The sequence below is a fragment of the Malus domestica genome, chromosome 04, assembly GCF_042453785.1.
Source record: "Malus domestica chromosome 04, GDT2T_hap1".
Lineage (NCBI taxonomy): Eukaryota > Viridiplantae > Streptophyta > Magnoliopsida > Rosales > Rosaceae > Malus > Malus domestica.
The window spans coordinates 23,728,105-23,741,280 of NC_091664.1; the positions used below are offsets into that span (position 1 = coordinate 23,728,105).

At 36.3% G+C, this 13,176-nt stretch overlaps 1 protein-coding gene and 1 long non-coding RNA gene across 2 annotated transcripts; one reads left to right on the top strand and one right to left on the bottom strand.

Moving 5' to 3' along the window:
* The first annotated feature begins 3 nt into the window (after positions 1-3).
* On the top strand, positions 4-2,735 carry LOC139195320 (uncharacterized). The gene is made up of 3 exons (XR_011580134.1): positions 4-319; positions 421-489; positions 582-2,735. It is a non-coding gene; the product is annotated as an uncharacterized lncRNA (long non-coding RNA).
* A 4,010-nt stretch (positions 2,736-6,745) lies between these two features.
* On the bottom strand, positions 6,746-9,738 carry LOC103419381 (omega-3 fatty acid desaturase, chloroplastic-like). Its single transcript, XM_008357493.4, has 8 exons — positions 8,681-9,738; positions 8,410-8,499; positions 8,231-8,297; positions 8,035-8,127; positions 7,756-7,941; positions 7,592-7,672; positions 7,300-7,437; positions 6,746-7,174 (listed from the first exon to the last, which is right to left on the bottom strand). Exons 1-8 carry the CDS (start codon positions 9,199-9,201, stop codon positions 6,986-6,988), a joined length of 1,365 nt encoding a protein of 454 aa, XP_008355715.2. The 5' UTR covers positions 9,202-9,738; the 3' UTR covers positions 6,746-6,985.
* Positions 9,739-13,176: the final 3,438 nt, after the last annotated feature.

Sequence of the window (13,176 nt, forward strand, 5' to 3'; positions counted from 1 at the left end):
ATTATCTAACCCCCTAGAAAATATTCCACGACCTTCCCTCTACCCATTACAACCCAAAATTGTAGAAATTTAGCCATGAAGGTATGAAAACCGCACCGGTGGGTGCGGGAAACCTTTACCGTCGATTCTCCTATTATTGAAATGATTTTCACCAATTACCACCACCTATAGCATCCTCATGAGGTCTGGAATAAAGCCCAAACAAGTTTTGGGGCGTTGGAGTTCGTTCGAGGTCGAATGGAGCACACCCAAATTCAAGGGTTTCGTACGGTTCATGGTGATTTGAGGTGTTTCTCGGCCCAATTGGCCTTAGTAGCAGGTATAAATCGATTCCTCATGTTTTTTAGATGAATTCTCATGTTTGGATCGTTTAATTTGGTGGAGAAATGAGATAGTTATAACGATTTTAAGGTTGCCCAGTTTCCGGCGACCTCCGCTACTTTCGGGGCGTTTTCTGGCTAAACCACAGCAAGTTAGCCATCGTGTAAGGTACCAATCTCTTCGTCTCATTGAGAACTATGATTTCCGTTTTTGAATCACCTGTTTTTGTTGAGTATTGAAAAAGTTATGGACATTGAAAGGTTGCCCAGAAATTCTGGCGAGTTACCAATTTTCACGCGGACAGCCATCTTTCAGACCATTTTCCGACTGCCTCCAGCCACTATTTGGACTTCAAGTGGTATAATTTTGTTCTACATTTTGCTAGCTTCGATTTGGTATATTATGGGTTGAATTTGGTTGAAAAACAAGTGAGATATGGAGTTCCAAAAATCGCCCTGGAAATCTGCAAAATCTGCACAATCCAGCAAAGTTCCACTAAGGTCCACCACTTGATTAGGATATGTTTTTTGTAAATTATGTATTCTACTGGTAAGAACTTTGAGACGTGATTTGATACTTGGCCACAAGCGATGATAGTTCGTGATGTCTCGATATTCATGCAAGGGAGTCGTAGTGCGAATCTAAGGTGAGTAGGTCTTTTCTCTTCTATAGTGTGTGTGTGTATATATATATATTTCATATAATTACTGTCAATGCTTTGAAGTACTAATGTGAACTACGAATGACTTGATCCCTGTTTAGGGTATATAGGCAGTCTAACGAGACGTTAGATGCAGTCATACAATAAGTGAGATTAAATAATCGAGACAAAAGCTTTGTTTGGGAAAATGAGCAATGTGAAGGAATCTGGTGAAAAACGTGAGATTTAACCCTATGTTTTGGGTGAATAAATGTTGGTTATAAATCAACGTACGAGGAAACGAGAAATTGTGGTTTTATGTTTTATAAATGCCATGCCATAATTAGTCTACATTTTAGTATGTGATTTAGTACAACCTTGCACAGTGTTGCACACTAATGCGGAGGCTAAGGTAAGTTCAGGTGAGTATATAATGTGGTAGGATTGATGAGATATGTGATGAGATATGAATATGTCGTACAGGTCACTAAAGGTGTCTCCGACTTATATGCTAGCCATGATTGATAAGATATGTGATGAGATATGAATATGTTGTACAGGTCACTAAAAGTGACTCCGACTTATATGCTAGCCATGATTGATAAGATATGTGATGAGATATGAATATGTTGTACAGGTCACTAAAGGTGACTCTGACTTATATGCTAGCCATAATTGATGAAATATATGATGAGATATGAATATGTCGTACAGGTCACTAAAGGTGACTTCGACTTATATGTTAGCCATGATTGATGAGATATATGATGAGATATGTGATGAAATGCTAGCATAAATGTGGTGATATATGATGAGATGCTAGTATATATTTATGATGAGATAGGTGATGAAATGCTAGCATATATGTGGTGATATATGATGAGATGCTAATATATATTTATGATGAGATATGTGATGAAATGCTAGCATATATGTTTATGATGAGATATGTGATGAAATGCTAGCATAAATGTGGTGATATATGATGAGATGCTAATATATATTTATGATGAGATATGTGATGAAATGCTAGTATAAATGTGGTGATATATGATGAGATGCTAGTATATATTTATGATGAGATATGTGATGAGATGCTAGCATATATGGGATGAAATATTGATTCAACCGTACATGATGGGTGAATCCGGCTAACATGTCATTTCCTTTAGGTTTAATTCACATGGGTTACTCATTCCTGTTAAGATAATTGACATAGCATAACTGTAAGACTATCATTTTGGTTATGGTCTTGATTTATAGTCACGCATGTTATTTTCTGGGAAATTAAGCAGGTATTGCGGCGAGGGGCTACTATAATAGTTGGAATTTGTTTGAAGAGTTTTGTTTTACTTACTCACATTTTCTGTTGTTGTACCCCTCCAAGTTCTAGCAGCAGAGTTCCATATCGACGAGGATTCGTGGCACTTCCCAGTGTAGGTGGCTTCTTATGATGGTATATTCATTATCTTACCTTACTGTACTTTACTTATACTCTGTATCATGCGTGAAATGGGTCCAGACCCGCTCACGGCACACTCGTGTACTTAGGCACTTTTAGATTTTAAGTTATTCACATTTTATACATTATCACACTTTATGGCTTCGTCACCTTCCAGGTGTCGGTCAGCTCTGCTCGATTTAGGGTCCTAGTGGACATTTTGGGTCGGGGTGTGTCTTTAATACATGTGAATATTTCGGTATATCCATCGATACAAACATTTATGTACATTAATTCAATATAATGCATTTCAATACTACATTTTAGTACACACATTTGGGTATTGACTTTTAGGTACATTGATTCAATATACTATATTTCGGTACATATATTTTTGGTAAATATATTTTGGTATTTATATTTAGGTACATTAATTCAATATAATTCATTTTTGTACATACATTTAGGTTCATTATAATATATTTCGATACATACATTTAGGTACAAACATTTCAGTACAAAGAAGTCAATTTTATATATTTCGGTACAGTTATTTTTGTACACTTATGTATTTACATATTTTTATATCACAAACTTCTTTTAATATTTTCTCATTTATGTTTATTTATAATTAAAGAACTAAATATGTGCATATTTGTCACATCCCAGCCCGAGCCCCCACCACATCCCGGGCTCAACTTCACCGTAGCATGATATTGTTCGATTTGGACCCCGACCACGCCCTCACGGTTTTGTTTCTGGGAAATCACACAAGAACTTTCTAATGGAACACCCATCATGGGATTACTCTCGTGCGAACTCACTTAACTTCGGAGTTCCGATGGAACTCGAAGCCAGTGAGCTCCCAAAAGGCCTTGTGCTAGGTAAAGATGAGAATATACATATAAGACTTACATGATCCACTCCCCTAGGCGATGTGGGATGTTACAATTCACCCCCCCTTAGGGGCCCGACGTCTTCGTCTCGTCGGCACACTTCCGGCCAGGGATTGGCTCTGATACCAAATTGTCACATCCTGGCCCGGACCCTCACCACATCCCGGACTCAACTCCACCGTAGCACGATATTGTACGTTTTGGGCCCCGACCATGCCTTCACGGTTTTGTTTCTGGGAACTCACACGAGAACTTCCTAGTGGGCCGCCCATCATGGGATTGCTCTCGCGCGAACTCGTTTAACTTCGGAGTTTCGATGGAACCCGAAGCCAGTGAGCTCTCAAAAGATCTCGTGCTAGGTAGATATGAGAATATACATATAAGGCTTACAAGATCCACTTTCCTAGACGATGTGAGATGTTACAATATTAATAAAATTAAAATTTAATATGGAGAGATTAAATAAAAATACACATTAAATAACAAAAATTGAATATAAATTTTAACAAAGGTAGACTTCAAGTGATTAAATTGAATATGTAATTTAGTACCAAATTTTTTAAATTTTTTAATCTTTTGCAAACTAATGTTCAAAAACCCCTTAATATTATTCTCCACCATCGAACCCATTTTCGACAGGGACGCTCTATCTTGTCAAGAAACAACTACTATGCAACATAACCATTAGCCGGCACCACCCTCCCTTCATCTAAACAAGGCCTTTTCTACAACCAAAACCACCCATTTTTTCACAGCCGACACAGCAAACACCATCGCCGCCTCCATTACGAACCCCATCGCCAAAACCGATTGCCTATTCATCATCTGGATCTTCTACCATTGCCCCACTTTTTGTTTCCTATCTTTTGTTTCCCATCTTTTGTTTCTTTTTTAATCTATTGGTTTTCATATAATAGCTAATTAAGAGAGAGTGAAATCCAAATGCTAAGCCCAGTTGTAAAATTTCAGTTTGATATAAACATCCTTGTCTCCAACCAATCCATAACAAGTGTTTTAAATTAATACAAATGAAATGGGTGTCCAAAGTAAATAAAAAGAAAGGTGTCCGCAGAAAAATAAATACACAAAAAATAAAAGAAGAGTATTCTTGAAAGTTTAATAAATTATATTTTAGTTGTCCAAAAATAAGTGTGAAAATAAATTGGGTGTCCAAAGACAAAACTTGGGAGTTCACATAACCACTCTAATTATAATTCGCACACCTGCGGACTGTGGCAATGCAACAATTTGATCCTTATTATTTTGGAAGTTTTAACGAAAAGCCTACGGTATTGTTCACTTTAACGAAAAATCACATTTTTACACTAAAAAGTCAAACCTGGTACTATTCACTTTACCCTTTATTTTGTCCTTATCATTAAAACTCAAAGTTTTCAAGTTATTTTTATTAGTTTTCCATATTATTTTACTAACATTTTAAAAATATAATCTTTAAAATAATGAACAACGACAATGAACGAGCTCACTATTATATGACTTTCCAATTATTGTAAACTGAAATAGAAATGAAAGAAGTTACCCGAAAAATGCAGAAGCCTTGAGTGATGAATGATTCTTGGAATGAGTCGTGGACTAAGTCGTTTTCTTTAAGACGTTTCGCGACTTTGCCCAAAGTGTGCAAGCAGTTCACAAACACCACGTCGTCTCCAGGATAAAACAGTCCAGAACCTTCTTCTGATAAGGTTCTTCCTTGCACAATGGAAGAACCTTCAAACTTGCACCCTTTCAATATGTTGCTATCAATCTATGTAAAACTTCTAATTTTTCCTTATTTACTTTTGCAAATCGCATAACCTACATATATATATAAGAAAATAGACGTTGGGGGTGCTAAATGATCAGAAATCAAGGGACTTATTATGAGGATGCAATACCGTAGGAAATTAAAAGGAAAATTAAAAAACGGACGAGACCAAACCGTACAAATCACAACGGACAAAGTTATGTATATAGACTTGATCTTGGAATCCCATCTTTAATAACAATTTACGTTTTATATTTAATGTTTGTAATAAACCAAAATATAAATATATTTTAAATAAAAACATATTTACTCCAACACCAATAATATAATATCATGTTATATATCCTTGCAAGCAAAAGAATAGGTTCATAGTGCCGTGTTAATTAGAAAATCAATTAAATTATAGGCTCTAGAGTCATGACTAGAGAGGTCTAAGATGTGGTTGAGATTAGTCACAACTTAGTCGATAAAAGGTGTCGATATCGACAAAAGCGACGAAGACTTGGATGCGTATAAGACCCCGACGTTGTTTTGAGATAATGACTCGGGCATTTGCCCGCGGTTAGCAATTTGATTTGTCTCCGGCCTCCTAGTCCACTTTTTTTTTTTGTGTCTGAAATCTGTAGATGTTGTGATATATTCTTTTAATTTTTGTTGGGCGTTTGGCCATGGGCGGAGCTACGTAAGAACCAAAATAGTCTTAGGCATATCGTGATATTTTCTTCACATTGAAAAAACTCGAGTTATTTTTTTTTATTTTTAAAGATTTTTCATGGTATTAAATCCCCAACCAAAGTCTTTTCCTTATTTCCTTCATTGGGTTCAATTTAAGACCGGTGGCTGTTATGCAGTTAACTAGCGTAAGTGTGAATTTGAGAGACTTAGGTGATGAGAAGAGGGAGAGAGTGGAAGTAGGCGAGAGAGTTGGTTCTTATTTTTGTTTTTGCTTATCCTTTTTGTTTATTCTTTTATTTTTTTTCCTTGAAGTCTTTTAATACTATTACTTTTGTTTTCTCTTTTTTCTTATTTTTTATTCCTCTCCACCTTCGTTTCTTCTTCCGCTTAAATAGACTTTTATTTTGAATAGGAGTCGTGATACTGGAAATGAGATTGAGTTGAGAAAGAATATAACAAAAACAATGTCATACCAAACTCAAATGAAGGTGGTTGGTAGCTTAGAACACGTAAAATCTTTATTTTTCTTAAATAAGAAGATTATTTTAGAGTGAGACTTTTGGACATTTTGAACTAAAATCTGACTCTGCCCCTGCTGTTTACCAACAATTTTCGTCGTTTAGTAGTTTTAACTAAATATATGGAGAATGATTAAAATGTAGTGACGGGCAAAATTTGTTTTCAATGATTAAAAGGTAGTGACGGGCAAAATTTGTTTTCATGATGAAAAAAACTACGTGGTCCATTAACACAAAAAGAATGATTATGCCCCACTGGATCCACTAATTTGAATCAGAAGCAAATGATTGTTACATTTTACCTACCATTTATCTCGAAAAATGATAACTATACATTATTTTTCTCTCTCACCTCTTCTCTTTTTGTCTGATTCGAAAGGTTTCTGTTGAGTTCTTTACTTTTATATCTACAACTCAGTTCATTTGATTATTATAGGAATGAACCTAATCCGGAATATGAACCCGAAAAAAAAAAGAACTCTACACACATGTTTAATCTTATTCATTATACCGTTTGATTTATTCAATTTGATAATCATAAATAAAGTGGTCATAATTTCCTTTTATTTTCTCACAATTTGCAGGAAGAGAGCTCTTTTCTCTCGCCATAAAGAATAAAATACATTTTTTGTTGTTGTGTCAAGATTCAAGAACCAGTTGAAAACGCAGACGCCGATGCAGAGAGATTGAAAAGTTTTCTTGTGGTCCAAGAAACTAAGAAGCGAAGCTTTAATTCGATGCAGGATTCCTGCCACCAAAGTTAGGGTCGGTTTGGTAGTACACAACATCGCCAGTGTCACTCACGTAGTGGTCTTTTTTCAAGCTTCTTATAAAACTTCCAAGCAAGTGAAATGGTAGAGGTCCTGCTTTCTTTGGTTCTCTGTAGTATTTCCCGAATACTGGCTTTGCTGCCTCGGTCTGCAAGTTGAAGAACATTAAAACATCATCACGACTCACGAGCGCTATTAGTTATCTGAGAGCGTGTTAATCGTTTAGAAGTATTCCCAAACAAGCCCTTCTATAGGTATTAAGTTGGTACTTACTGCTTCAACTAAATGGTAGTGGGGGATCTGAGGAAAAAGATGATGAACCACATGGGTTCCAATGTCATGGTGGATGTTATTGATCAATCCATAGTCACGATCCAGTGTCGTAAGCCCTCCTCTCAGATAACTCCATTCCTGTATAAGTTTTGAGGAAGAAAGTTATAAGATTTTGCGAGAAGTTCAGCCACAAACTTAAAACTAGACGTGATAAGATGATGATATCCGTGGAATTCTCTTTGTCGTGGCATCATAAGGAAATAATGCCTAACTTGATTCGAAATCCACCCACCTTTCCTCGATACCAGGGTAGTTTGTCTTCATGACCATGGTGATGCAAGTACGTTACCAAATCCAGCCACATGACAAAAACCTATCAATGAAAGCAGAGTCAAATGTGGATTCTTGTTCGATTTAGATGCAAACCTATAGGAAAATTAAAGATGCAAAATTTACCCAATAGGGAATGCCGTAGAGCTTAAGAACTTGAACAGGACCCATTACAAAGGACAAACCCACAAGTAGCGCGGCCATTGCTGTCCAACATACACTGGAAGTGATCACATCTTTCCTCTCTTTCTTGACAAACAGATCGCTGTCCGGGTGAAAGTGGGAACCAGTCTTTCCTGGACTTCTATTCCACTATAGGAGACAAATCACAATAAGTAATTGTTTTCATAGTTTCATGCATTATGCAGTTAAAATCATCAATCGATCAAGGAACTACAAACTTACGAGGTAGAAAGGGTATGCAAGCATGGGAAAAGGCATGGTGAAGCGCAAAATTCGTGTCATGTTATCCAAGTTCTTGTAGATTTTCTCAGACAACTGCAAGCATACAATTTATCACCATCAAACATCAGAAAAATCTGGACGCGTCAAGAGAATGAAGAACACAGAAGTGATACAGAGGAATGTAAAAAAGACTAACTGGGTGCCACGACTCGTCATTCTCAACATGGCCATGGTTCTGATGATGAGTCCTATGGCTAATTCTCCTGCAAAGTTCAATCACCATTTTAACCATACTTTTGAATGTTCGATTACATACGAAACCAATACTCAAATCAAAATGCATTATATTGTACTAATCTATCGTCAAGAACATACCATCCATGATAGGGTACAAGAATTGATGAATGCAAGAGATGCCCCACCACACTGTTTAGCTTCGGATTATTCGAAAAGCTTCCATGGCCACTGCACAATCACAAACCGGACAAACAATTCACACCAGAAAACACAAATTGACATATAGCATGCAAACGAGTTCAAATTCTCTCTCCGCAGTTTAGAGTAAGTCTAGATTAGTCTAAATATCGCTGTTATAAGAAACACACAAAAATATAAGAAGGGAACATAGGGAATCATTAGTATTTACCAATCATGGCCGAGGACAAATAGAGCCCAAAACATTGTCCCCTGAGCAGCCCAATACAGAGGCCAAACAAACCACTTGTTTACATAAACCGCGGCCGCAGCTAACCCAAAAACCACCGCCACATCCCTCACCACATAGCTCATTGACCTCCAGGGGTCCTTAACCCAACAATGCTTCGGAATGGCAGCTTTAACGTCAGCCAATTTAAACGGCGGCGGCGCACCCGGATCAAATCCCACCTCCTCTTCTCCATCTCCGCCACCATTAACGCCGTTAACCCTCTCCTCCTCCTCTTCAAATGAAGCAACTCTCAACGGAGCGCTCACGTTTAGTCCCCATCTTCTCTCTCTGAACGGCCCAACTGGGATTTTGGTGGAATCCAATCTCAGATCCGTCGAGCTCTGGTTGGACCGAAAAATTCGAACTTTTGACCGGTGGCTACAGCAAATTGCGGTTCCGGGTCCGCGCCAAACTTTGGGGAGAGGTTTTAGTCCGCATTCTGAGAGGACCCGACTCGCCATTGGAGACCCAGATGGAGCAGAAACACCAGCACCAGGGTTTTAGTTCCGGGGTCTCCCTCAGGCTAGAGAGAGAAAGCGAGGAGAGAGAATTTGAAGCTGGAGCAAAAACCAAAACAAGAAAGTTCTAATGCTAAAAATATTTGGATTTTAAAATTGAGAAATATATATAGGATAGCAGATTGGTCTTTGATTTCTTTTCCTTCAACCACAACCACACAAATACAATCTATGTTGTCTCAGGGTTTTAGGCACTGTTTCTTGTTGGGTTTCTGGGTTAAAAAGCTAAAAGAAATCTGTATTATTTTATAGTTTTTGTTTCTCTTCTCTCTCTCTCTCTCTCTCTCTCTCTCAAAGTTTGAACATTGAATGTTTCTGATCCCTTGTGATGAGGAGGAAGATGGGCATACGAGTGGGTTAAATATAGGACCGAAGACACAGTGAAAAAGTCTGAAGCTTTCCGCCATGGCAACTCGGTCAGTGGACTTGAACTTTTTCTGTTTGTTTTGGGGAGACTTCCACTATGTTTTACGCGTGTCCAACACGCCGATTTTTTTCGTATTTAGATTATGGGAGAACTAATAAAAAAATGTTTTACGTGTTTCCCTCACAAAACATGTTTTTTATTAGAAAAATATTTAGACATTTTTTTTTAAATTATTAAGAACATATTTTTATTAGAAAGATAAAATACTAAACGAAAAGTCACACTTTTTCACAAAAAAAAAAGTTTTGAGAGGGACATTTTTTTTTCTAACAGGAAGTGATTCAAGCTAGAATTATAGCGAATATCGTGTAGCGATCATTAGGGACATATAGCTATAGGACATGCACCTTGCAATGGAAAATACAATTATGATCTTAATGGTATTCAAATTTCTTTATGTCATGTGACTTATGATCAACGATGGAATCATATATTGAAGTAATGTTATTATTATCATAATTTTTATATCATATTTATACTATCTTTTAAATAAAGGTACGTTCACTAAAACATAAAAGTCTCATTTTATTAAAAAAATAGTACAAATATAACATAAACTTGTAATAAAAGTAGATTTTGTGTGTACGAAACTAAGAATTTTGCTCAGCTTTGATAGTAGTGGTTTTGTTGGTTTGACCTAATGAGAGAATTTTGTTGGTGGGATAATGACATCATGTCACACATGATTTTTTATTTTTGGTAAACTCATGACACATTATTTAATTTCTGTTTTCGTTAGTCATCATTGGAAGGTTGACAAGAAAAAGCCTGTAAATAAGAAAGAAAGGTAGACTGCATGAAAAGCAGCCCATGAGGAATTTCATTCTTCGTGTTTCGCCATGCATTTAATCATTATTTCTCCAATGCCGCCGTCCAAGTAATTTTATGACTCACTTTACTTCTACAAGTTGACGAGAAATTTTTTAGTGTGCTAAAAATATAATTTGGTAAACTAAATGTAGGCCTGGGCACGGTTCGGTACGGTTCGGTACCGAGGTAGTATCGAAACCGAACCCGTAACAAATTTTCGGTACGGTTGGGTACGATATGAATGGTTGTACCGATGTAGTACCGAACCTAATAGGTTCGGTTATGGGTATAGGTTCGGTTCTGTTTTGGGCCTATGAGGAACTAGGCCTGGGCAAAAATTACCAAGAACCGAACCGAACCCGTACCGAACCCGGTCGGTTCGGTTTTTTTTTTGGGTTCATTTCGGTATAGGTTCAAAATCGGTTCGGTTTGGTGCTTAGTCGGTTCGGTTTCGGTTCTATGTTTAGTACCGAACCGTACCGAATCAGTTTTTTAATAAAAATTATTTGTTCACATGGCTTGTTTCAAGTGGACGACCACTCCTCCACTTTTATCACTCTCAGACTCTTACTCTCACTTTTCTCACTCTCGGACTCTCACTTTTCTCAATTGCCGAAGTCACTAGGTCTCTCTCTCAATCGCCCGCTCCACCTCCTCCTCTCCAATCTCTCACGATTTCACGGTGTCACCTCCACCACAACCATCTTGACATCGTCTTCTCTCATGGTAAGTCAATCTCTTGAATTTGTTTGCATTTTATAAAATTAGGGTTTTAATTTTTAGATTCAAATTGGGATTGGAATTGGGGTTTCTCTGAAATTCAAATCTCTTTCGGTATAATTTTAACTAATTGGGATTGGAGGTGAGACCGTGAAATCGTGAGAGATTGGAGAGGAGGAGGTGGAGCGGGCGATTGAGAGAGAGACCTAGTGACTTCGGCAATTGAGAAAAGTGAGAGTCCGAGAGTGAGAAAAGGGAGAGTAAGAGTCTGAGAGTGATAAAAGTGGAGGAGTGGTCGTCCACTTGAAACAAGCCACGTGAACAAATAATTTTTATTAAAAAACTGATTCGGTACGGTTCGGTACTAAACATAGAATCGAAACTGAACCGACTAAGCACCAAACCGAACCGATTTTGAACCTATACCAAAATGAACCGAAAAAAAAACCGAACCGACCGGGTTCGGTACGGGTTTGGTTCGGTTCTCGGTAATTTTTGCCTAGGCCTAACTAAATGTTATAATACATTGGTTGAAAATTTGAAGAATAAAAAATTTCAACTAATCGTATTATGATACTTGGTATTCTGGATCGTGTTTTCGACACATTGAAAAATCTCTCTATGTTGATGCTTATCACAAAATTTAGTATTTGTCTCAATCTTTCTAACCAAAATGTTAAAAAAAAAATTAAAAAAAAACTTAAATATCAAAACGGTCTTTGTGTTTCATAAATTTTGTTATTTTATAAATTTGGTTAATTTGGTCTCTGTGTTTTCAATTTGACCAAATTGATCACTGCGTTTGCCTTCGTTGGCCAATTCAAGGCAAAATGACTGTTAAAATTGACACATGTCTTGTATGTGAAAGGACAAAAATGTAATGCCATGAAACCCGTCAACTCCCTCTTTAGTAATCTTTCTAATCCTTTGTTTATTTTCCAAGAGAATTCAAATCCTAAAAAATTATTGTGCAGCTGATTTGCAATCCAGATAGATGTCCACAAGATTATCCTACACGAAAATATTTTGAGCCGTAATCAGTTTACAATGGAATTACATTTTTTTTGTCTTAATTTTAACTGTCAGTCTAAAGTTGGCTAACAAAGATAAACATGAAGATCAAATTGACTGATAGTGTAAAACACAGTAACCATTTTAACACTTAAGCCTAAAAACATCATCTTTTGTGGCTCGACTTACAATCTTCTTATTGAAAAATTAAAAGAGGTTTTGCATTTGAATTTTCTTTGGTCATAAAAGAATATTTATATATCATTTCAAACCATCACTCATCTTTGACATTCTCGTATTCCACACAATACAAATAATATTGGGAAAATATTATATTTTTCTTTCTAAATATAAAAAATTTAAGAGTACAAAATAAAATTTTTAAAGTACCAATAATAATTTTTTAATATTTATCTTAAGTTATGTTTTATAGTACGAATAACGCTCCATTTATTGTTTCTATTGCCTTATGATTCGGCCTAACCAATGAGGAATCTTTTCAATGTGCACAAAATACTGTACATCATATGTAATTATGCAATTTGATAAACATTTGAAAAGAAAACTTTCCAACCACTCCACGTTCAGGCGACACAAAAAAATCTCAACTAACCAGCCTAATAAACTATTAAACACATAAGTCTGCTTTTTTTCTTTGACTGATCATCTTCCTTTTATTATACTAAATTAATATATTAATTATAGCGACACAAAGAAAAATCCGAACTTAAATGTAAACAGAGAAGTACATTTCTATAGCCAACTTAAAATAAAGGAAAACAAAATCATGGAACTTTTATGTTCATTCATGCATTTGATTGGGCCAAAATCCTAGTAGGTCTTTTAGCCAACAAAGAAATTTTTAATTGTGACAAGAACATGAGTTGTATATTACGTGTTTTTATATAAATGATAGGAAATTGTAATTTTTAAGTTATTAACTTTTTAGC